Consider the following 22668-nt stretch of genomic DNA (forward strand, 5'->3'; position numbering starts at 1 on the left):
AGGGGTCACTACTACACTCTTGGTGGGAGTGCAAACCCGTTTAACCACTATGGAAAGCAGTATGGCAGTTCCTCAAAAGACTAAACATAGGTCTCCCTTATGGCCCAGCAATCTAACTCCTGGGCATTGACACAAATGTCCATAAGCAAGGGCATACCAAAGCTACCAGCACTAAATATTCATTGCAGCACTATTTACCATAGAAAAGATATGGAACCAACCGAGATGTCCCTCAGTAGATGAATGATATTTATACACAATGGAATTTTTTGCTGCCATCAGGAAGAATGACAGCACCCCATTTGTTAGGAAATAGAAAGACTTGGGAAAAAATCATAGTAAGTGAAGTAAGCCAGACCCACAGAAACAGACTCCATGGCTTCCTTCATTTGTAATAATTAGTATATATGTAGGGGATTTTCCTACCAGAGGATCACAGTAGCCCAAAATCTGTGTGCATATGGCCATATGGGATGAGATTAAGTGAACTCTAGGATAGGGAAACATGTGGTTTATCTTTGTCGTTGTTTTTAATGTACTATATGAAGTTATTTATTTTCGTTCTTTTTACCCCGTCTTTATGGTTTCTCCCCTGCTGTTTCTGTATCTGACTTTGTTACCTGGTATATTGTATATACGTTTATTTGTTTGTTTGAATCAGGGAAAGGAAGGGGAAAAACAAGATGATGAGACAAAGGATTTTGTGAACTAGTGTAATGGCAATATTCATAGACAATATCCTGGAAATGAACTTTACAACTTGGGAGGGGGTGGGGGGAGTGAAAGTGGGAGAAAAACACGGGAAGAGGTAACAACGTTTGAGAAGTAATGTACCCACTACCTTGTGCATGTAGCTGCAACCCCTCTATACATCATCCTGACAATAAAATAGAATTAAACAAAACAAAGCTAAATCTTGCCCTATTGGAAGTTGTGGCTGCTGAGTTCTGAGATATGGTAGACCAGGACAAGGCAGTCTCCTTCTCTCTTATCTCTCTCCCCCTCCTGTGCCCCTGGTCCCTTGATCTCCAAGCTGGAGGCCCTCTGCCATTTGTACAACTCGATCCACCATTCCGAAGCCTTCAGGAAAAGGTAACCAGCTGTAGTTTGTGGTGGAGGCATACTGACAAGGACCGGGGACTCCAGGACTCCCTCCCTACCTGTCTGTGGGGTCCCGAGAGACTTCAGAGGTCTCTCATGAATCTTCTGATATTTTTTCTTTTTTATAATAATATAAATGAAATATACATCATTAACTCTTTGGCAATAATGATACGGTTCACAGACATTTATGTAATTGTTCCCTGTTTCTCAATCAAAGGATTTACAGCCATCAACCATTACAAATCAACTACAACCAGGATAGGATATTTTATCTCCATTTGGAGCTAGAGGAACTGTCACTTAGATGTGGGCCAAGGGAGGTTTGGGAATCTTTGGTTAGACAAGATAGAACTAGAGCTATATTGCATGCCAATCTCAGTGTGAAATAGAGAATCCACTAAAATATTGGTGATAGAACATTCAGTCACCAGGATGCTCTAAATCTTGCATTCAAATTTTGTTATGTAGTAAAAATAGGATTGTTAGTCAGGTGCTGGCGGCTGTAATCCTAGCTACTCAGGAGGCTGAGACCTCAGGATCACGGTTCAAAGCCAGCCCAGGCAAGAAGGTCCATGAGACTCTTACCTCCAACAAACTATTCAGAAAAAGCCAGAAATGTTGCTGTGGCTCACTTGGTAGAGTGCTAGCCTTTAGCAAAATCAGCTCAGAGACTGTGCCCATGCCCTGAGTTCAAGTCTTAGGACTGGCAAAAAGTGTAGTTGCTATACACTAGAAAGAAATGTTTTCAGAGATTGCAGACAAGCATGGTGGAAATGAACAGTTCTACACAAAAAAATCCAGAAACTGTGAAAACCAGACACTAGGATCTTTTCCATCATAAATTTAATTGGAGATGACATATATGACATGACATAAGACAGCAGTTTACGAGAATTATAATTTGACACCTATGAAATGGTTTAGAAAATGAAAAAAACATCATGCTTTCTGACAGTAGATATGTCAGAAATATCAGTGTCAAGTCAGACAGATTTTTTTGGCTCCTCTGCTGTTGCCATCCCTTGATACCAAATCGACTGGAGGCAACCATTTGCTATCAAGTCAAACGATTAGTAAACTATCTAGGGGTCCTGCTAATGCCTGAAAAAAAAGCTAATTCCTGAAAAAGCTACAAATGATTCTTTATAGATGTATTGATACTGCGATATTTTAGATATACAAGGTCATATCTCTTAATAGCTGGGAAACTAGCTTAGAAATAGTTTATGGAATAGTCAGAGTATTGCTTAAGAATGATGGATTTGTCATGATTATTGTCTCATTCAGTGACAAATTTGCATTTATACATCAGAAGTTAGAATTTTAGAGATTAATTCTGAGGAATTACTTGGAAAAATATTAATTTCCAACTGTATACATGGAAATAAGTATATTTGTATATACATATATATACATATGAAAACAAGTATGTGTAAATAACTATACACACACATACATACACACAAATATGGAATACCGCTTGATTTTACCATAGAATCTCCCTTTTCCAATTATATAGTTACTAAAGCTGCATAGTAAGAATAGCATAGAAATGGCTGGGAGTTCCGCCTAGTGTTAGAGTGCTTGCCTAGCATGCACGAAGACCCAGGTTTGATTCCTCGGTACCATATACATAGAAAAATTTTGGAAGCGGTGCTGTGGCTCAAGTGGTAGAGCTCTAGCCTTGAGAAAAGTCCGAGGATAGTGCTTAGGCCCTGAACTCAAGCCCCATGACTCACAAAAAAACCCAACATTGAAACAAGTAGAAAAAATATGCCACACATCTTGGATAATTATCTATATGCAGTGAAATTTACAGATATAGAAGAAAATAGACCATATTCCTCTATAGTGAACATTATTTTTTTAGGTACAATGTATTCCTAGCTTGTAGTTGTGGTCATCAGCCTGAGTTGTTTTCAGAAGAGAGAACAAGAGTTAGTCAGTTTGATACAGCTTCTTGACAAAGCCATTTTTTTGCCAATCCCAGGCTTGAACTCAGGGCTTGAGCACTGTCCTTGGACTTTCTCAAGTCTAGAGCTCTACCACTTGAACCAGAGCACCACTTCCGGGCTTTTCTATGTATGTGGTACGGTGGAATCGAATCTAGGTCTTCATGCATGCTGGGCAAGCACTCTACCACTAGGCCAAACTCCTGACCCATTATGGCCTTCTTGAATGTTGCAATATTATTAATATACAGATTCTGTTTATTCTTATCACAGAGATCTTTCAGTAAAGCCTCCAGTTCATTTTCATCTGTGTATCCATTGTGATCCTGCTTAGAGAATTGATTATAGAAGTCAAAAGCCTTGTTGAGCTGTCTCACACATATTTTGACTCCCTGAAATTTAAGAAAATCCTCTTATAATGGTAGAAACCTGGCCATGTCAGTCAGTTCTAACTTCCCATCATCATTTGAACCAGTTCTAGCATTAGCTCTGTGTACTCAGCTAGTTCTGTGTCAGCAACTGTTTGCTTTTTGTAGCAGGTTCTTCGGAAAGCTCTTCATCTCCTCAGTTTATATGAAGAATCCAAGTCTTCAATAATTTCTCATAGGACTTCAGCTGCTGGCACTGTAAGAGCAACAGGAAATTCTCTTCTGTGGGTAACACATGAGCCCACTCCACAATTCCTGTTTTATCATATTGATCCACACAAGTTTTCACCTCCATAGGCATTCAGAAAAGTTTTCTCCTCAGGTGATAATTCCAATCCAGCCTTCTTCAGTGCCTGCAAGAGCTCCTGGATCAAGTTGTTTTCTGTCCATGCAAACACTTCTGTCAGCATCAAAGTGGAGTGTCAGATGTTGAAAAACTGTGAGGTTGTGATGAGGGCTTATGGCAAGGGAGGTTTTGCCATTGCACAACAGTAGTGTGTTTGTGTGTGTGTGTGTGTGTGTGTGTGTGTGTGTGTGTGTGTATAATTGTTTCCATGTGAGAATGTCATGGTGAAGGTCTCAACTTAACACATCTGTGTAGATGTGCAATGAATTTTAATCCAAGTTACTCCTTCCACTGATCTCACCTACTCATTTTTTCTATATATTTTTATTGTAATTAATAGAAGCTTTACATTATATTCACCAGATATTCACAAACATTGATACCGTTTCTCATGTCTTGGTCCCTATTTCTCTCCCTCTACCCCTGCCCCTCATCTTTTTCCCCCCTCCCTATCCTATTTCAAATAGCCAAATAAGCATATATACAATATATCAGATAACAAGGTGAAATACTGTAACAATATGAAATAACCAAGGGACATAGTACATCAAGGAAAACAATCCCTTCTTATATACCACCTACTCATTTTTATAATAAACATCTTAATATCCACACCGCATGTTTTCCTGCATAAATATTGAGTGTTATTACTATCCTCACTCGCTGCTCCCTTTTTTTCTTTTGTTCCATTCCTTCTTGCTAGCTCCCCATTCAAGGTACCGATATTCAAGACATTTCTTTGTCTAAATTATCCCGGAAGTGTTCAGAGGGTTTACAACATGGAATTGCATTGCTGCATGTTCTACCATTGGCCTTTCATGTGGTCCTGTCACGAATGCACAGAATGGAAAAGCTTTGCTCAGGAAGAGCCTAAAACTAGTCTTTTGGACACTTCTCCCCTTCATTGATGTTGCTGAGTCCACTGAGATTTGGATGCTTTGGATCAATTTGTGTAATTGTGTGAGCTCTGTGAATTGAGAGTCCAAGACCATAGGAGAGACCATTATCAGACATCTCCATAAATATGTCCAAGCCCGTGTCCTGCCTCTGGAATTTCTCCTGTGTCTCCATATTCATAATGGATTATGAGGAGTAGGCAGATTGCATTAGACTGCAGGCTTGGGGGAGACCTTTTGATCTGCACTTGATACTCATGACCCAAGAGATAAGCAGCTCTACCCAGTAAGTAGAGAGCAACACTTCACTGACCATGCCAGCATGCTTTCTCTAACTTTCCTGGTGACTGAGAGGTGGCCTTTCTTTAGGGGAAATACAGCCTTGTATCCTTAACTAGAGAGTGGGACAATTTTAAGTATTTCACCATTTTGCTGATAAGGAATGGGAAATGTGAAGGTTATGTCTTCTTTGGGGGAAGGTTACAGAATTAAGAGTTAAAGTCTGAGTTAAGATCTATTTCGGTGTTTTGATTGTGGTGTAGTCTGCAAAGTTATGCTATAGAATAGGGCTGAACACACCATTCTTAGGTAGGTTGTGTAAAAATGGCGAAAAAAAACACAAAAAGGGACTCCTGAATCTCTCTTCCTGTCATTTCTTTGACACAGAATGTCCAATTTTGGAAAGGATGCCTTTGTAAAGATCTTAGAAAGCAGCCAATGGAAGCCTGAATGTTTCTAATATCTAGGAAGAAGATATTGATTTGTTTTCTTAGAAAAAAGGACCATCACTTTGAATTTACTGTAGAGAAGGCAATAGACCAGATAGATGGCAGAACAGAAGGAATACTGTGGAATAGAGATTGAGAGGATTGAAGTCTAGCCAATCAGTTCCCAACCAATGAACTAATGTAGTGGCAGCATTTGCTCAAATCCCATTTTACAAGGCTCAAGTTAGTTCAGGCTGGTGGCTTATGCCTGTACTCCTAGCTACTTACGAGGGTGGGATCTGAAGGTCAAGATTCAATACCAGCATGGGAAGGAAAGCCCCTGAGCCTCTTACCTGAAATTAGCCAGCAGAACACTGTAAGTGGTGCTGTGGCTCAAACTGGTAGATGGCTAGTCCTGAGCAAGACTGCTAAGAGTCATTGCCCAGGCCTCAAGTTCAAGCCCCATGAACAATTAAAAAAAGAAGCATGGGTGTGTGAATCTGACTGTGAATCTCCAGGTAAAATATGAAGACCCTATTTAAAGCAACAAGGAAAACTGTAGTTGAAGGAGGAATGTGCTAACTTTGAGTGAAAAAGTTAAGGGACCATGCACAGACCCTGAGTTCAAGCCCTACTACTGGTTCAAATTTTAGACAGACTTCTATATTGGCCTGGGACCATTTTAGTTTCACATTGCTCTGTGCACTAGCATCATGTGCAATAACTTCACCATTTCTATGATGATAGAATGCTTTTTTAAAAAAAGAAATGTAAACTCCAGCAGTAACTACATACTTCATTTTTCTATTTTTATCATGCAGTTTGAGAGCTGATGTAGAAATATAGGCATATTGTGTATGTACTGCAAGTTTAACATTACAGGCTAAAAGTCATTTCCACAAAGCCCACCACTGAGCATTTTGGTATATATGGAGATAAATATTAATTTTCCTACATATACATGGTAAAATAGATTGATCCGCAAACTTAAAATGATTGTCCTAAGAGATGTTTTTGACATAATAGACATAATTGATAGGGACAGCTTATTTTTACATTCTTATTCAAAAAAGTATCTTTATTCTTAAAATATTTTTTATTGTAATTAATAAAAGTGTTACATGATATTTGCCAGATAGAAGGTGCATTAATTCACATGCATTGATACCCTTTCACATGTCTTCGTACACTCCCCTCGCCCCCCCATCTTGGTTTTCCCCCCTTCCCTATGAAATTTCAAATAACCAAATACAAATAAATTCAATATATCAGGTAACAAAGTGAGGTACAGTAACAATATGAGATACATAAGTGACAGCAAATGATATGAGAGATAACACAGTAAATTAAGGACAACAATCACTCATTATATGGCTTTTGTTTCTATATCCTGGATGTCCTTTCAATTAGCATCATACTATATGACCTTATGTATCTAGGTTTTGTTCTATTGTAAATCTCTGCTAGTAGAGCCCAAGGTTTCTACTGATTATGACAAATGAGGGAAACCATTGAGACTATGTTACTTTGCATCTGGCTTACTACACTTAATATGATTTTTTCTAAGTCTCTCCATTTCCTTACAAATGAGTCGATGTCATTTTTTCTGGCAACAGCATAGAAAAAGTTAGTATCTTTAAGGAGCAATGCAAAGGGTTTTCATCATCATCATCAACATCATCACCATGATCATGATATGGTTGTACAAACAGGTTTCAATTTGGCAATCCCAGGTTATAAGTACGATGAATTGTAACCAATAACAACTTCTATCCTAATTGCCCACCTATCTATTCATTCTTCTCTACCTAATGATCTGTAGTTAATTTCACAAGATCATTTACTTTATTTGAACACTAGATGATTTATTGATTTTTAAGTTTAATAATTCATATTCAATAATTGGCATGTTTATTCATTCTAATGTTAATTTTTGACAAGTAATGACAACAACAGAAATAATGCTACAAGTAACTTTAAACATATACTCTGGAAACATCGTATGTAGCTCATATGACAGAAATTACATGCAATACATAACTCATATCTTGCATTGCAGAACTCCTCCTTGCTCATCCAGGATATTGTGGTGACTTTCTTCCCCATATGCATCCTTACGAACCCCACCCTCTTCCCACTGGAGTTTATAGAAAGCAAATGTATGTAATAGCAAAAACCTCCATCATCAGCATCCATTGAGCTCTTCCAATCCAGAGCAAGATTAAGGATAAAATATATTTTGTCCAATCCCTCCTTTTCTTGACATTTAATCAGCTTTTGCTTTCCATTCATTGTGGCAAAAAAAAAACAAAGTAGACCGGAGAAAATATTTCTCATGTACAAACATAGTTTGGTGTCATTAATCATATTGATTCTTTTTTTCCCTTTGGTAATGGTCATTTCTATCTGCTTGAACAAGTTGTCCGCCACTCTCAGACTAAAATTTTATACCTATCAGAAAATTGTTCAAATCTCCCTCTCCAACATTGCCAACCAAGATCCTTCTGTAAATAAGGATGAGGAAAGAGCCAAAGCTGAAAGGTGAAAATTCATGGATGCAAAGTGAGCATCATTAGAAAAATAGGTGTTGGTTTTCTAACTTTTCCAATTAATTTCCTACCTGGAAGCTGCAGGAGCAAACACGGAGAATGACCAGGTGTGGAATCTCTCCAGGGCTCTGCTAATGTCCCTGTTCCTCAGGCTGTAGATGAAGGGGTTCAGCAGGGGAGTGACCACAGCATACATCACTGAGACCACCACATGGTTTCTGGGGGATGTTGACAGAGCTGAACCAAAGTACTCCTCCAGTACTGTGCCATAAAACAAGCTCATGACGGACAGGTGAGAGCCACAGGTGGAGAAGGCTTGTACTTCCCTGCTGCGGATGGGATTTTCAAATTAGAGGACAGAATTTGACAGTAGGAGAAGAGAATGCCTGAGGCAGGGAGAACTCCAAGCAGGATGCCAATAACACACATGACTATCTCATTGCTGAAGCTGTCGGTACAGGCCAGGTGAAGAAGCTGGGAAGGATGGCAGAAGAAATTAGCAATGGCCACAGTCCTGAAGAAGGTAGGCTGTAAGACATTCACATTGTGTAGCAGGGATTCCAAAAGACAAAGTGTGAAAGAAACCCAAAGTAAGGAGACACAGAGACGAGGGTTCATGATGCATGAATAATTCAGGGGGTGACAGATGGCCACAAAGCGGTCATAGGCCATAGCAATCAGAAGCATAGAATCCGTACATGCAAACGTGATGAAAAGAGACATCTGGGTGAGGCAGCCCCCATAGGAGATGGCTCTGCTGTGACTCTGGAGGTTCATCAGCAACTTAGGGATGGTGGTGGAGGTGAAGATGATGTCAATCAAGGACAGGTTGGAGAGGAAGAAGTACATGGGGATGTGGAGGTGGGGGTCAGAGGTGATGGCCAGGATGATGAGCAGATTTCCAAGCACGGTTAACAGGTACATGAACAGGAAGAGACCACAGAGGACAGGCTGGAGTTCAGGATCCTCTAAGAGCCCCAGGAGGAAGAATTCTGTGGCAGTGGTTACATTTTTTGTGTGAGTAGGTCTCCAAACACTGAAAAAGAAAAACCAATAAAATACACTGAAATACAAAAAGAAATAAAATACCCGTGGCTCTTCATGCTTTGAATGGGAACAGTGACATGCGAATAATTTACACTTAGTACTCCTATCTTTTTCTTAATTGGGGCAAAACCAGTTTACATGAAAGTAATTAATGATTTTCCTGCTCTAATTCTTGTAATCATACATCAGATATATAAAGCCAATTTAAGTATAAAACAAATCTTAAGTCACCTTAAAAAGGGAATGCAATATCCTTTCAATATTACAATAGTTGAACTGGACCGGCATTATCTAATACTGAGATTAAATGGACAGTTTAGAATGAAAACAGTGTTCTGTGCCTCTTACCTCGTGTGTGTGTGTGTGTGTGTGTGTGTGTGTGTGTGTGTGTGTGTGTGCACACCCTGGTAATGGGACCATTTCCTGGTTTTCCTGTAACGCCTACCTACAAAAGTAGATGCATTCACTGGGAATGATGTGAAGTACCTACAGTTTATCATCCCAGCACTTTGGAGCAGAAGCACGAGGAACACAAGTGTAAGGCCAGCCTGGACTACATGGTAAGGTCTTGTCAAAAGAAACACGCACACACACACACACTCACACACTTCTTGGGTTTGGAAATGTAGCTCATTAGAAGTATGTGCTCGTCATGGACAAGGCACAGTGAGAACAACTAAAAGGGCATTTCCATGATATAAATGCGATAGACATGGCGAAGGGTTTTCTATAAACGTCTCCACTGTGAAGAGCAGAACTGAGGCTCTAATGGAAGAAGCCGTTTCCTCTGCTCCAACGTGGCCTATGCAATGTCAGTCAAGACATTTGAAGTGAAGATCTCTGAACTGGAGCTGGGCACCAGTGAGTCACGGCGATAATCCTAGCTACTCAGGAGGTTGAGATCTGAGGATTGCAATGGGAAGCCAATCATGAGACTCATCTCTAATGAACCTGCACAAAACCAATTTTGGTGGTGTAGCTCAAGTGGTATAGCACCAGCCTGAGAGAAAACATGACAGGACAGCACCCAGGTCCGAAGCATACACAAAAGAAATATGCATGCATATCTATGTGCATATACACACATATAGTCATGTATGTATCTATACCTCTGTATATTATGTATTCATAATGGTCTTCCTGAGATATTGCAATCCTACCACCTGAATGATGATAAAGAAAATTTTAAGATTTTCTTTCCACTTTCCTTCCTAACTCCCCTATTCCTCAGAACTTACAGAGTTTCAAAGCTGCTTTGTAGGGTCTGGGCCAATACATCTAGCTCTGAATGATCTCCCATGCCTGCTGTACCTAATACAATTAAAAACAAATTCACTAAGAAACTTCTGAATGCAGAGATCCAGTCAAGGAGGAGAAGAACAAATATAGACTGGACTACAAAAATCACAGACTAAAAAGACAGGCTAATTAGTAACTGTTTTTTTTTCTCCTCAGTGGATCAATGCAAAATGCACATAATTATACAAATCAGTCTGTGCTATCTCAGTCTCTGTGGATTTTCCAATATTAGAAGGCGAGTAATAGAAAAATGGATGTCCAGGGCAGGGAGTTTGGCCTAGTGATAAGAGTACTGCCTAAGATGCATGAACACCCAGGTTTGATTCCTCGGTAGCACCCACACAGAAAAAATCCTCAAGGTGCTGCTGTGGCTCAAGTGGTAGAGTTCTAACCTTGAGAAAAGTCCAAAGATAGGGCTCAGGCCCTGAGTGCAAGCCCTACAACTGGCAAAAAAAGAAAGAAAATGAACAAATGGGTGTCCAAAGTCCAGCATACCTTTCTCCACTAGTCACCCATAAAATGTCTGCCTGCGCGCGCACGCGCGCACGCGCACACACACACACACACACACACACACACACACACACACACACACGCATACACAATGTGAAAGGCAAAAAGTTAATCAGACAATAAAGTTATCAGCCAGATGTTGTAGCTCACACCTGTAATCTTAGCTAATACTTCTGAGAATTGAGATTTGACATCAGCCTGTTGGCAAAGTCAGTAAGACTCTTATCCCCAATGAGCATCTGAAAAGCTAGGAGTGCAGTTGCCTTTGAGCAAACAGTAAGGGATTGTACAGCCAGGAGTCAATAAGTCTGAGGGAAAATACATCCAATTAAGGAGCCAAAGAGATGAGGTTTCCAGGTGACTTGGTAATGTGGAGTGTGACAAATGGCCATAACCTTGAGAAAAGCCATGGCAGTCAGAAGCATATTACCACCACACATAAAAAGGATGAACAGAGACCTTGGTGTGAGGCAGCCCCCACAGGAGATGGTTCTGCTGTGACTCTGGAGGTCTGCCAGCAACTTGGTAGTGGAGAAAAAGCAGATGTCATGCAAGGAGAGGATGGAGAGGAAGAAATACATGGGAGTGTGGAGGTGGGGATCAGAGATGTCGGCCAGGATGATGAGCAGATTTTCTGAGCACAATGGTCAGGTATATGGACAGGAAGAGCCTAACCATGAAGGGCTGTAGTTGAGGTTCATCTTAGAATCTCAGGAGATGGAACTGTGTGACAGTTTTGAGTAGGCCAGCTTCTCTGCTGCTTGGACAACTGTTGAAAAAAAACTCTTGAGAAAAAAATTAAACAGACAACAAAGGCTATGTGCCTACTGAGTTTGAGTAGTTGTAAGCTGTATTTACCACGTGAGGCCAAAGCATCTGAAATCATTCTCCATGGGATATTTCCTGAACCTCTAGAATTTTCTTTTCATTGCTCAGCTCTTGAAGCCCTTCTATTTGCTTCTACTTTAAAGATACACAAGACTAGAAAGAAACAGGCATAGAAATTACCATGTCCATGGCAACACTGCCATGCAATTTACTCTTTGAAAATAGAGACTAAAAAGCTGGTTGTTGGTGGCTCACACCTGTACTACTCTCTACTCAGGAGACTATGATATGGAGATCAGAGTTTGGAGCCAGCCAGACCGAACATTCTGTGAGACTGTTTATTCCTAGTAAAGGTACAAAAAGCATAAGAGGGGCTGGTACTCAATTAGCAGAACACAAAACCTGAGCAAACAAAGCTCAGAGCCTAACTTCAAGTCCCAGAACTTGCACACACACACACACACACACACACACACACACTCAGACCCGTGCGCAAGCACACACACATGCACACACACATACACATGTACACACACATGCACGCACACACAAATTCATGGCCATAGTTCTTTTCTTTTTTATTGTAAAGGTGATGTACAGAGAGGGGAAGGTTATGTAACTCAGGATTTGAGTGCATTTCTTCTTGAGAAATATCATCTCCCTCATTTTCTCCCAGTCTTTTCCCTCCTGGAACCCAGTCCCCTCAAACTATATAGTTTATTTTCAACATTTTCCCTAGTGAATTTCACTGCTGAATTGGTTCATGTTTTCTTCATGGACACAGTTCTGTCCTATAAAATATTTCATGGGGAATCTACAGAAATATTTTATACAACACATTCAATATCTTCAGAATTGATGCCTGTTCTTTGTTAACTAGTGCCCCTTCTGTCTGGCAAATATGATGTAACCCTTCTATTAATTACAATAAAAATATTAAAAAAGAATTGATGCCTGTTCTATTACTGTTTTCTATTTTTTATAAGTTGGAATTTTCATTATTTATTGAAACTGGAATAAACAAAATAAAATGTGCTCAGAATGGTTAATTCATCAGGAAATTCTAAAGCTGAATAAAGCTGTGTGCTGGTGGCTTATGCCTGTCATCCTAGCTACTTAGGAGGCTGAGATCTGAGGATTATGATTCAAAGCCAGCTTATCAGGAAGGATTGAGGGACTCTTGTTTTCAGTGAACTCCCAGAAAACCTGAAGTTGCCTCATGTCTCAAAGTGGGAGAGATTTAGCCTTGAGCAATAAATCCCAGGGACAGCACCCAGACCCTGAGTTCAAGTCCCATGATGATCAAAATAAAAAGTTAGTAAAATATTAAGTTAAAAACAAAAAACCCACAAACTGTTGAAGAGGAGACAAAGAGAATATCCACAATAGTTTCAGACATTGCATATATTCAGGCAAAGATTTCTGTTTTATTTATGCTCCTCTGATTTCTGCTTCTTTCTCTCCCCCCCACCCTCTCTCTCTCTCTCTCTCTCTCTCTCTCTCTCTCTCTCTCTCTCTCTCTCTCTCTCTCTCTCTCTCTCTGTATCTGTCTCTCTCTCTCTCTCTCTCTGTCTCTCTCTCTCTCTCTCTCTCTCTCTCTCTCTCTCTCTCTCTCTCTCTCTCTCTCTCTCTCTCTCTGTTTCTGTCTTTCTTGGCTTATGCTTATTTGCCTTACCACTTAAGTCACAGGACCATTTCTAGCTTTTCTATGTATGTGGTTGCAAGGAATCAAAACGGTGTTTGTGCATTGTAGGCAAGTACTCTAACAGTAGGGCCCCTGAGTGGAGCTAAGTTCTGTGGAGATAACAGGCCCCTGTACTTTTTGCCCAGTTTGATTGGATCCTTGGTTTTCAGATCCTTATAGAATGTGTCCTGGCTGTCCTTCCCCTTCTGACAGCTACATCTGTAAGCTCCTTCCTCTCTCATGGCAGCCACCCCCTGGTGTCCCAGGTAGGAATCTCCCAACATGCACCTCTCCTGGCCTTCCAGCCAGGCCTTCCCAATAACCCCCCAGGCACCACTTTCTCCTCCTCTTGGCCCCCTGTGTCAAAGACATGCACCAAGATTCCCTTGCCCCATGATGTGCTGTCCTGGGGCCTGGTTGCTTCTGGTGGGGTAGAAAGCCAGCTGAATAGGTGGGAGGGAGCTATCTGGCTTGGTTTCCTTGGTCCAGTTGGATGTTCTGCAGAATGAAGTAGGGGGAGCTGGAAATGTCTCACACAACCACCCAACCACTATCCAGGACTCTAGGACACAGCAAAGAGAAGCTGCTGAACTGATCATTATTAGCATAGAATGGTTAGTTTGACACCTCATGCAGAGCGCAATCGTCTTGGATTTGAAGTTTTCTTGTTCTCATTGCTGTATGGGACAATTGGTCATAGCCTTCAGAACCTTTGAGGCAGGTATTTGATGTGGTAGTGTAATACTCGTTAGTTTTTATTTCTTTTGTTGTTTTGGCTCAAGTTAAAGCTTTATTATAGGCAAAACCCATCAATGTTCCTGTCTTGTAAAAATACTGTCCTACCATAAGACTCAGTAACATAGCACCTGTAAAGAATAGTAAGCAGTCTCTGCGGTTTATGAATATATTTCGATCAATGTCACCCCTCCAATATTGTCACTGTCCCCTACTCACCCCTTCACTCACTCTTCATAATTTTATAGGATATACATTGGATGCTTGTTTGCATTCTCCCCATCTTCGCCTCTTCATCTACCCCTTGATGCCACGCCAATCCTGTCCAGTCCCCACATCCTGGTGTTTATTTCCCTAAACATTGATTTTGCATTTCTATGGAATTACACCATTTGAGATCTTCTGGAATCTACCATATATCAATGAATACATTTGTATGCAAGATCATATAGCCCAATGTATTTACTAAGGAGTTTGTGAGCTAAATGAACCTTGCACATACAAGGGAAAACATAGATCCTGTATCTCTCTGAGCCTAACTTACTCTCTTTAACAGATTTTTTCCCAGATCAATCCAAATGATACAATGCTGTCCTCACTAATGGATGACTATGTATGCATACCACATTTCCTGGCTCCATTGGCCCACTGAGGGGGCTCTGGGATGATTCCATCCATGTCTGATATTGTACCAACAGGAGAATCCTCACATCCTTCATATTGTTTTCTCTTTTTTTTTCCAGGCCACTCTCCTCCCATATGGCTGCCTGGTTCCTCATCATAATGGGGAATCTGTGCCACTAATAATCCTTCTCACATCAGTAGAGTCTCTGTGCACTTATTGCTTTATGTTTCTGATCCTCTGGATCATTCCAAGGGGTTCAAATTCAATTCATTCCCCATACTTGTGCTACAGTGAATCCTGGGACTCTGCTACATCATATGGGAACATCAAAGAAATGTTGCATGGGGACTCAGCTGGGTGTTTGCAGGTATTTCATCCTGGGAAGTTAAGGATATGTTTGTATAAATAATGATCATATAAATAAAATAATTATAAAATAAATAAAACTTGCAGGGTAGAACAATGATATTCTTGGTCATGTTTTGTGTGCATCAATTGTAGAACAACACAAATATTATAAATGTTACTCTAGTTTGTCCATAATATGTAAGGCTTTGGTAAAGCATATTTTAATGCCAATGAAAATGAAAACGGAATGGTTCTGCCTTTCATCAAATAAGTATAAATGACCAAAGTTTAAATCTAAAAATCTTCTTGCTAGACAAAGCAATTTTTAACCTGGCATGAATTTTTTTTATGATTCTGTCAGCCCTGTGTGTCAAATGTCCAAAACTTGGCCTGTTAATACACACAGGTTGGTTAATTGTGACCTGTGGGTATTAATCCTCCAAGGCCCTCTAGAAGTCAAGGATGAGCCTTCCCTCCCCTGGTTCCAGAACACTAGTCCTTTATCTGTCTCCTCATCACCACCATCTCTGCTCCTTCTGTGTCTTCATCTCTCTCCTCAGGACAGAGGATGCACTTGTGCTGAGCACCGGGTCTGGCGTCCTCAGATCTGTTCACCTGAGTCTTAGCTGAGCAGCTTAAGCAATTGAGTGGGGCAGGATGGGCGGTAAAGGACTTTCAGGAATGTATTCTCTGCAGCATGAGGACAGGTAGGATGGTTTGGTCATCACAGGGGGTGAGGATGCCCATGTACAACCCAGCGGAGAAGGGGATTGGAGAGTGTATGTCCTCAGTGAACTTGCAGGTAGGGTCTGAAAGTTAGGGGTACCAGTATATGTAATGGAGAATTATTTACCTACTGTGCTTTTCATTCGCATTTGTGGCTCACCAAATGCAGCAGGATATAAATGGTTCAAACCAGTTTTCTAAGTTTTCACAGAGGCTGACTGAAAAGAGTAGGAGGAGTAGGAGGAAGAGGAGCAGGAGTAGAAATAGTAGGGAGAGGAGGAGGAGGAGGAGGAGGAAGATTGCTGCCAAGAAATCAGAAAGCCCTGAGTTCAAACACCAGCGCTACCAAAACAAAAATGATCTGTTTGTGTCCACTTTTTAAAAATTTATCTTTTTATTTTTTGTTGTAATGTATAGTGGTGCTACAGGTATATTTGACACATAGTTGGGATTTTCATTATTTATTGAAATTGGAATAAACAAAATAAAATATGCTCAGAATGGTTAAAACATCAGGAAACACTAAAGGGAAATAAAGCTGTGTGATGCTGGCTTATGGTTGATATCTTAGCTACTCAGGAGGCTGAGATCTGAGGGTCATGGTTCAAAACCAGCACCAAGGACAGCACACAGACCCTGAGTTCAAAAGAATATCATGACTGCATTTAGTCAAAGTGAGGGGATGGGTAGGGCATGAGAGAGTCTAGAAGATCTGTGGAATGAATGTCTTTGATCATAGAGTTCATAAATATACATGACAAGTTGAATCCTCTGGTACAACTTTTAACCACAGTAAAATTTTGAAAAAAGGGAAAAGAAAGAAGTCACCGAGATTATGAGATCTCTAGCAGTGTGATTTCAAAACTAAAGCTGTTAAGATTTCTGAAATTTAGCACTGTAATCCTTTTTTCTGGGTCTTGAACTTTGGACCTTACCCTGTTCCTGATTTTTTTTTCTTTTTGTCAAGGCTGGCCCTCCTTTCATTGAGACATAACAACACTTTCAACTTTTTGGTGTTTAATTGAAGGTCAGAGTCTTGTTGTCTTTCTCCAACACATAAGGATGTCCATTTCTAGAGCCCTTTGTAGATTTGTTCTGTATCAGAAAACAACTACTTTCCTTCCTCATGTGAGAACCATAAAGCTTTAGCCTCTACCTCATTTCCCTGCCATCTGCTTAGGTTCTGCCACAACATCTCTTACGTCCAAGGGAATTCCTGCACTAGTCACCACAGCAGAGGTATGGTAAGGGTGAAGATGCTATTCAATGGACAAATGTTAATCTGATATTAGAGTGCTTAGCTAGCATGCATAGAGCCCTGGGTTCAACTGCTCAGTGCTACATGCACGGAAAGAGTAGGAAGTGGGGCTGTGAGCATAGCCTAATGGTAGAGTGCTCACCTCCCCTGCACAAAGCCCTGGATTCAATTCCTTGGCACCATACACACAGAAAAAGCTGGAAGTGGCACTGTCCCTCAAATGGCAGAGTACTAAAAGGTGTCTAAGGACAGTGCCCGGGCCCCGAATTCAAGCCCTAGGACTGACAAAAAAATGCAAATCAAAAAACTCTGAGATTCCACCATACCTCAGTTAGATGACCATTATGAAGAAAACTGATAATCACAGATGCTGGTGGGGATGTGGTCAGAAGGGGACATTTGTATGTTGTTGGTAAAATTTCTGGAAAGCTATGGAGATTCCTTAAAAACTGAACAGAGATTCTCTATGACCCAGCATTCCCACTCTGGGTCATTTGATAAAAATCCACTACAAACATTTCCGCACTGCAACTGCCAGAGCCACCATTTTCATTGAAGCATTGTTTACTTATCCAAGATATGCAATCAACTGAGATACCCCTCGGTGGATGAATGAATCAAGAAAATGTGGTCCATATACACAATGAAATTATATACTCCCATCAGAAAAAATATATTGTACTGTTTATAAGGGAATAGACAGACCTGGAAAATTAATACCCAACTTCTCAACTCATTGTCTTTATTGTATTTGTAATTTCAGGTTTTATCCTGCTTCAGGGTTTATATATCCTTAAATCATGGAATGTTTTCTGTAGGCATTTGGGAGTTGGAAGAAAAGAATATGTTTGATTAAATGTTTATATGAATAATAAAACAAAATAAAATTAGAAAAGATATAAACTTTGAAGTTGGAATCATAATTCTGAAGATATATGGTATGGATAGAGAACAATGAAAATTCATTAAAAGTCACCACAGTTTGGAGATCAGTTATAATTATTGTGAAAAGTCCATGCCATCTCTCCATCAGATAAGCATAAGTGATAGAAGTTTTAGTGTATTCTACTACACTGTTGGTGGGAGTGCAAACTCGTCCAACCACTATGGAAAGCAGTGTGGCAGTGCCTCAAAAGGCTAAACATAGAACTCCCCTATGACCCAGCAATTCCACTACTTGGCATTTACCCAACCATCCAGAAACAAGGACATACTAAACCCACTAGCACAACAATGTTCATTGCAGCACTATTCACCATAGCAAAGATATGGAACCAACCCAGATGTCCCTCAGTTGATGAGTGGATCAACAAGTTGTGGTATTTGTACACAATGGAATTCTATGCTGCTGTCAGAAAAAATGACATCGCCCCATTTGTTAGGAAATGGAAAGACTTAGAAAAAAATTATATTAAGTGAAGTAAGCCAGACTCAAAGGAACTTAGGCTCAATGGTTTCCCTCATTCGTCATAATCAGTAGAAACCTTGGGCTCTACTAGCAGAGATTTGCAATAAAGCAAAATCTTGATACATAAGCACATATAATGTGAAGCTAATTGAAAGGACCTCCAGGATAGTGAAACAAAAGCCATATAATGAATGATTGTTGTCCTTAATGTACTATGTTGTCTCTCATCTCCTTTGCTGTCCGTTGGTTATCTCATATCGGTATAGTATCTCAATTTGTTATCTGATATATTGAATTTATTTGTATTTGAATATTTGAAATTTGATAGGGAAGGGGGGAAAACCAAGACGGGTGGAGGGTGTGGGGGGGAGGGAAACGGGAACCAAGACATGTGAAAGGGTGTCAATGTATGTGAATTAATGCACCTTCTATCTGTCAAATATCATGTAACCCTTTTACTAATTACAATAAAAAAAGAAAAAAAAAGAAGTTTTAGTGTATTAATCATCTGCATAGACAGAGAGTCTTGAACCTGCATGGATTTCCTTTAGGTCCTCTCAGTTCTTTGTTTTTAATGTCCACAGAGACTTGGTCATTGATGTGTACAACTTGGGTAATTAGGAGCTGTGAGCCTCAGTCCTGCAGGGCCACCTAGAATTGGAGGGGGGGCCTGTGCTGCCTGCCCTTCACTCTCCTGCCTGCAGGACCTGCCTCCTCTTTGTCAGCGTCCCTCAGCTGTGCTTCCATGCTGTCTTCACATCCACTCTGAGGACAGAGGCTGAACTGGTGCTACACGGCAGGTCTGGGCTCCTCAGACCTGTCCACCTGGATCATGGCTGAAGAGAGAGGCAGCTTCAGCGAGTGATTGCTGAGGGTGGATGGAGAAGGGATTTAGAGGTGTGTTTTGTGGACCATGAGGACAGCTTTACTGAGAGGATGTTGATGATAATGATGATGAGGATGTTGTTGATGATGATGATGATGATAGTGATGAAGATGATGATGATGATGATGATGATGACGATGATGATGACGAGATGGAGGAGGTGGTGGAGGCTGCCGCTGCTGTCTATGACAGGAACACCACACAACAATGAGCCATGGTTGACAGAATGCCATGTGATTATCTCTGAGATCAGTTTGGATTTTTCTTTTTGAACTCAGATTCTGAGGGCTGTTCCTGAGCCTTCAGCTCAAGGCTACTGCACTACTTCTTGAACCACAGTGCCACTTCTGGTTTTCTGATGTTTAATTGAAGATAAGCATCTCACAGACTTCATGCCAACGGTGGCTTTGAACCATGATCTTCAGATCTCAGCCTCCTGAGTAGCTAGGATTACCGCAGTGGGTCACCAGAGGCTGTCTCCAGGGGTCAGTTTTATAAGCCATTCATTCTCATTTCATATGCCTCACTTTTGCCCCATACTTTTGTGAGTGTGTGTGTGTGTGTGTCTGAGAGAGAGAGAGAGACAGAGACAGAGACAGAGACAGAAAGACAGAGAGCGAGCGAGAGAGAGAGAGCGAGAGAGAGAGAGAGAGAGAGAGAGAGAGAGAGAGAGAGAGAGAGAGAGAGAGAGAGAGAGAGAGAGAGAGAGGGATAGGAGGGAGAGGGAGGGAAAGGGAGAATATAGTAGTGTCAGGTCTTGAATTCAGGGCCTGTAACCAATCCCTGAGATGTTTGCTCAAGGTTGGCACTTTACCACTCGAGCCACAGCTCAACTTCCTGCTCTTTTGGTGGTTCCCTGGAGTTAAGAGTTTCAAGGACATTCTTGCTCAGGCTGACTGAGAGCTGCTATCCTCAGATCTCAGGATTACAATCATGAGTCACTGAAAACTAGAATGTTGTATAATTTTTTTAAACTAGGAGCTGAATGAGGTGGTTCCTGCCTGTAATCCTAGCTACTAAAGAGGCTGAGGTCTGAGAATACTGGGCACAAAAGGACCTGAGACTGTTATCTCCAATTAACCTCAAGTAAATGGGAAGTGGGGCTTGGCTCAAGGGTAGGGAGGTAGCCTAGAGCTGAAGTGCTCAGGGACAGTGCCCAGGATGGGTTCAAGCCCCAAGACGCCCCCAAAATTAATAAATAAATATAAACAATTAAAGTAGGTTGAGCTTTCTGATATTCATTTCATTTTTTTAACTCATATACAAACAAGCGTATTACAAACGTGGAAGATTGGATTTACTGTTTCCTCCAAACTAGCTGAAAGAAATAGCAAAGTCTTAAAAATATTTTTGCCAGTCCAGGGCTTGATCGCAGGGCCTGAGCACTGTCCTTGTGCTTTCTCAAGGATACAGCTCTACCACTTGAGCCATAGCACCACCAAGAAATCATTTGTATGAACTTTTACAGACCTGTTAGCCACATCAGAGACCACAAAATGAGCATGGGGGAACTCCCCCCCTCTTTAAAAAGAGTTTATTCACATTGATTTTTATATCATGTTTGAAATGTCATGTTTAACAAACAAGTATTCAAGAAAGGATTTTCATTTCATTAAAGTGCAGCTTAGGCGATCAAGGAGTTAATACCCTCAGAATCCTCTTCTACTCATCACACATTACTTTGTGTATAGATGCACATGAACCTGTATATGGATTTTTTATGGATATAAATGACATCTAACAGCCGTGTCTGAGAGAATACAAGTGTCCTTTGTCTCTGCGCCTGACTTATTGAATTCAATAGCACATTTCTAAGTCTACTCATTTCCCTGCAAATGCCATAGTACCAGAATAGGAAAATCAACGGGGACCAGAAGCAGATTGGTCTGCCTGGATTGCAGTGGGACAATAAGTGACTGTTGGTGGGTCTGATTTCTTCTCAGTATAGTCAAATTCAACTAGGCTAATATCTGTCTTACTGTGAATCTATTGCAAATGATGGAACTGTATCCTTTCTATGATTCTTATACGAATGATCTCCCAAAAAAGCTGTTCTAAAAAGAAGATAATTGTGAGATTATTGTTGTACTGACATGCTCTAGCTATTTTTATGAACTTGGATTTCTAATATGTTGTTCTCCCAGTGGGTCAGATGTATAGGCACAGGGCTGGGAAAAAAAGGCCTACATGAGTTAGAAGAGGCTACAAGTGTGGGATTGCCAGAGCAGAGAAATATTTCTAAGTACATTGCACCACATGTATATTACACATTTAAACGTATATATATTTGAATATCAGGTATATACAGTTGAACATTCCTAGACAAACATTATGCTTTTCTAATGAGATTTCTTCCTTTAGCAGTTGTCCAAGTCTTGTCAGAGCAGAAAATCTAACCCCAGTCTCTGGGTTCCATCTCCTGGAACTCTCAGATGACCCTGAAATACAGCCAGTCCTCTTTGGGCTTTTCCTTTTCATGTATCTAACCACCATACTGGGAAATCTGCTCATCGTCCTGGCCATAAGCTCTGACCACAACCCCATGTACTTCTTCCTCTGCAATCCTTCCTTGGCTGACATTGGCTTCACATCTACCATGGTCCCCATGATGCTGGTGAACATCCAGAGTCACAGCAGAGCCATCTCCTATGGAGGCTGCCTCACCCAGATGTCTCTCTTCCTCTTTTTTGGCTGCATGGCTGACATGCTTCTGACTGTCATGGCCTATGACCGCTTTGTGGCCATCTGTCTCCCCCTGCACTACTCGGTCCTCTTGAACCCTCGCTGCTGTTGGATCTTAGTATTGGTGTCTGCTTTCTTTAGTGTTTTGAATTCCCAGTCACACAATATATTGATCTTACAATTTACTTGCTTTAAAAGTGTGGAAATACCAAATTACTTCTGTGATGCTTCTCAAATATTTAAACTGTCCTGTTCTGGTTCCCTTACAAATAACTTGTTCATATATTTAATTACTGTAGTCTTGGGGTTATTTCCTCATTCAGGAATCCTTTACTCTTACTACAAAATTACCTCTTCCATCCTCAGGATCCCCACAGAAAGTGGGAGGCACAAAGACTTCTCCACGTGTGGGGCTCACCTCTCGGTGGTTTGCTTTTTCTATGGCACCTTCCTTGGTGCGTACTGTGATTCCACTGTGTTCCATGGCTCCGAGAAGCTTGTGGTGGCCTCGGTGATGTACACGGTGGTCTCCCCCATGCTGAATCCCTTCATCTACAGCCTGAGGAACAGGGACATTAGCAGGACTCTGAGGAGGCTGGGCAGCAGGATTCTCGGAACCCAGGACTTGGGTAGGACACTTAACTAAA

The 22668-nt window shown here is 40.9% G+C and overlaps 1 protein-coding gene and 2 pseudogenes across 1 annotated transcript; 1 reads left to right on the forward strand and 2 right to left on the reverse strand.

Annotated features, from left to right (window-relative positions):
- Window positions 1–988: 988 nt before the first annotated feature.
- LOC150068367 (calbindin pseudogene) lies at window positions 989–3966 on the reverse strand (annotated as a pseudogene).
- Window positions 3967–4706: 740 nt separating this feature from the next.
- On the reverse strand, window positions 4707–14766 carry LOC150068368 (olfactory receptor 7E178-like; annotated as a pseudogene).
- A 952-nt stretch (window positions 14767–15718) lies between these two features.
- Window positions 15719–22667, forward strand: LOC150068369 (olfactory receptor 7E24-like). Its single transcript, XM_090325734.1, has 2 exons — window positions 15719–15768; window positions 21704–22667. The coding sequence occupies exons 1-2, from the start codon at window positions 15719–15721 to the stop codon at window positions 22665–22667; spliced, it is 1014 nt and encodes a 337-aa protein (XP_090181860.1).
- Window position 22668: the final 1 nt, after the last annotated feature.

This window comes from Megascapheus bottae, chromosome 1 (genome assembly GCF_031878675.1).
Source record: "Megascapheus bottae isolate mThoBot1 chromosome 1, mThoBot2.hap1, whole genome shotgun sequence".
NCBI classification, from domain to species: Eukaryota; Metazoa; Chordata; class Mammalia; order Rodentia; family Geomyidae; genus Megascapheus; species Megascapheus bottae.

Bases quoted from the DNA above. Each gene is read 5' to 3' on its own strand.
- LOC150068369 (XM_090325734.1), top strand. From the start codon at position 15,719: ATGGGCGGTAAAGGACTTTCAGGAATGTATTCTCTGCAGCATGAGGAC. The intron at 15,769-21,703 runs GTAGGATGGTTT...TTCCTTTAGCAG, and splicing joins TCTCTGCAGCATGAGGACAG to TTGTCCAAGTCTTGTCAGAG.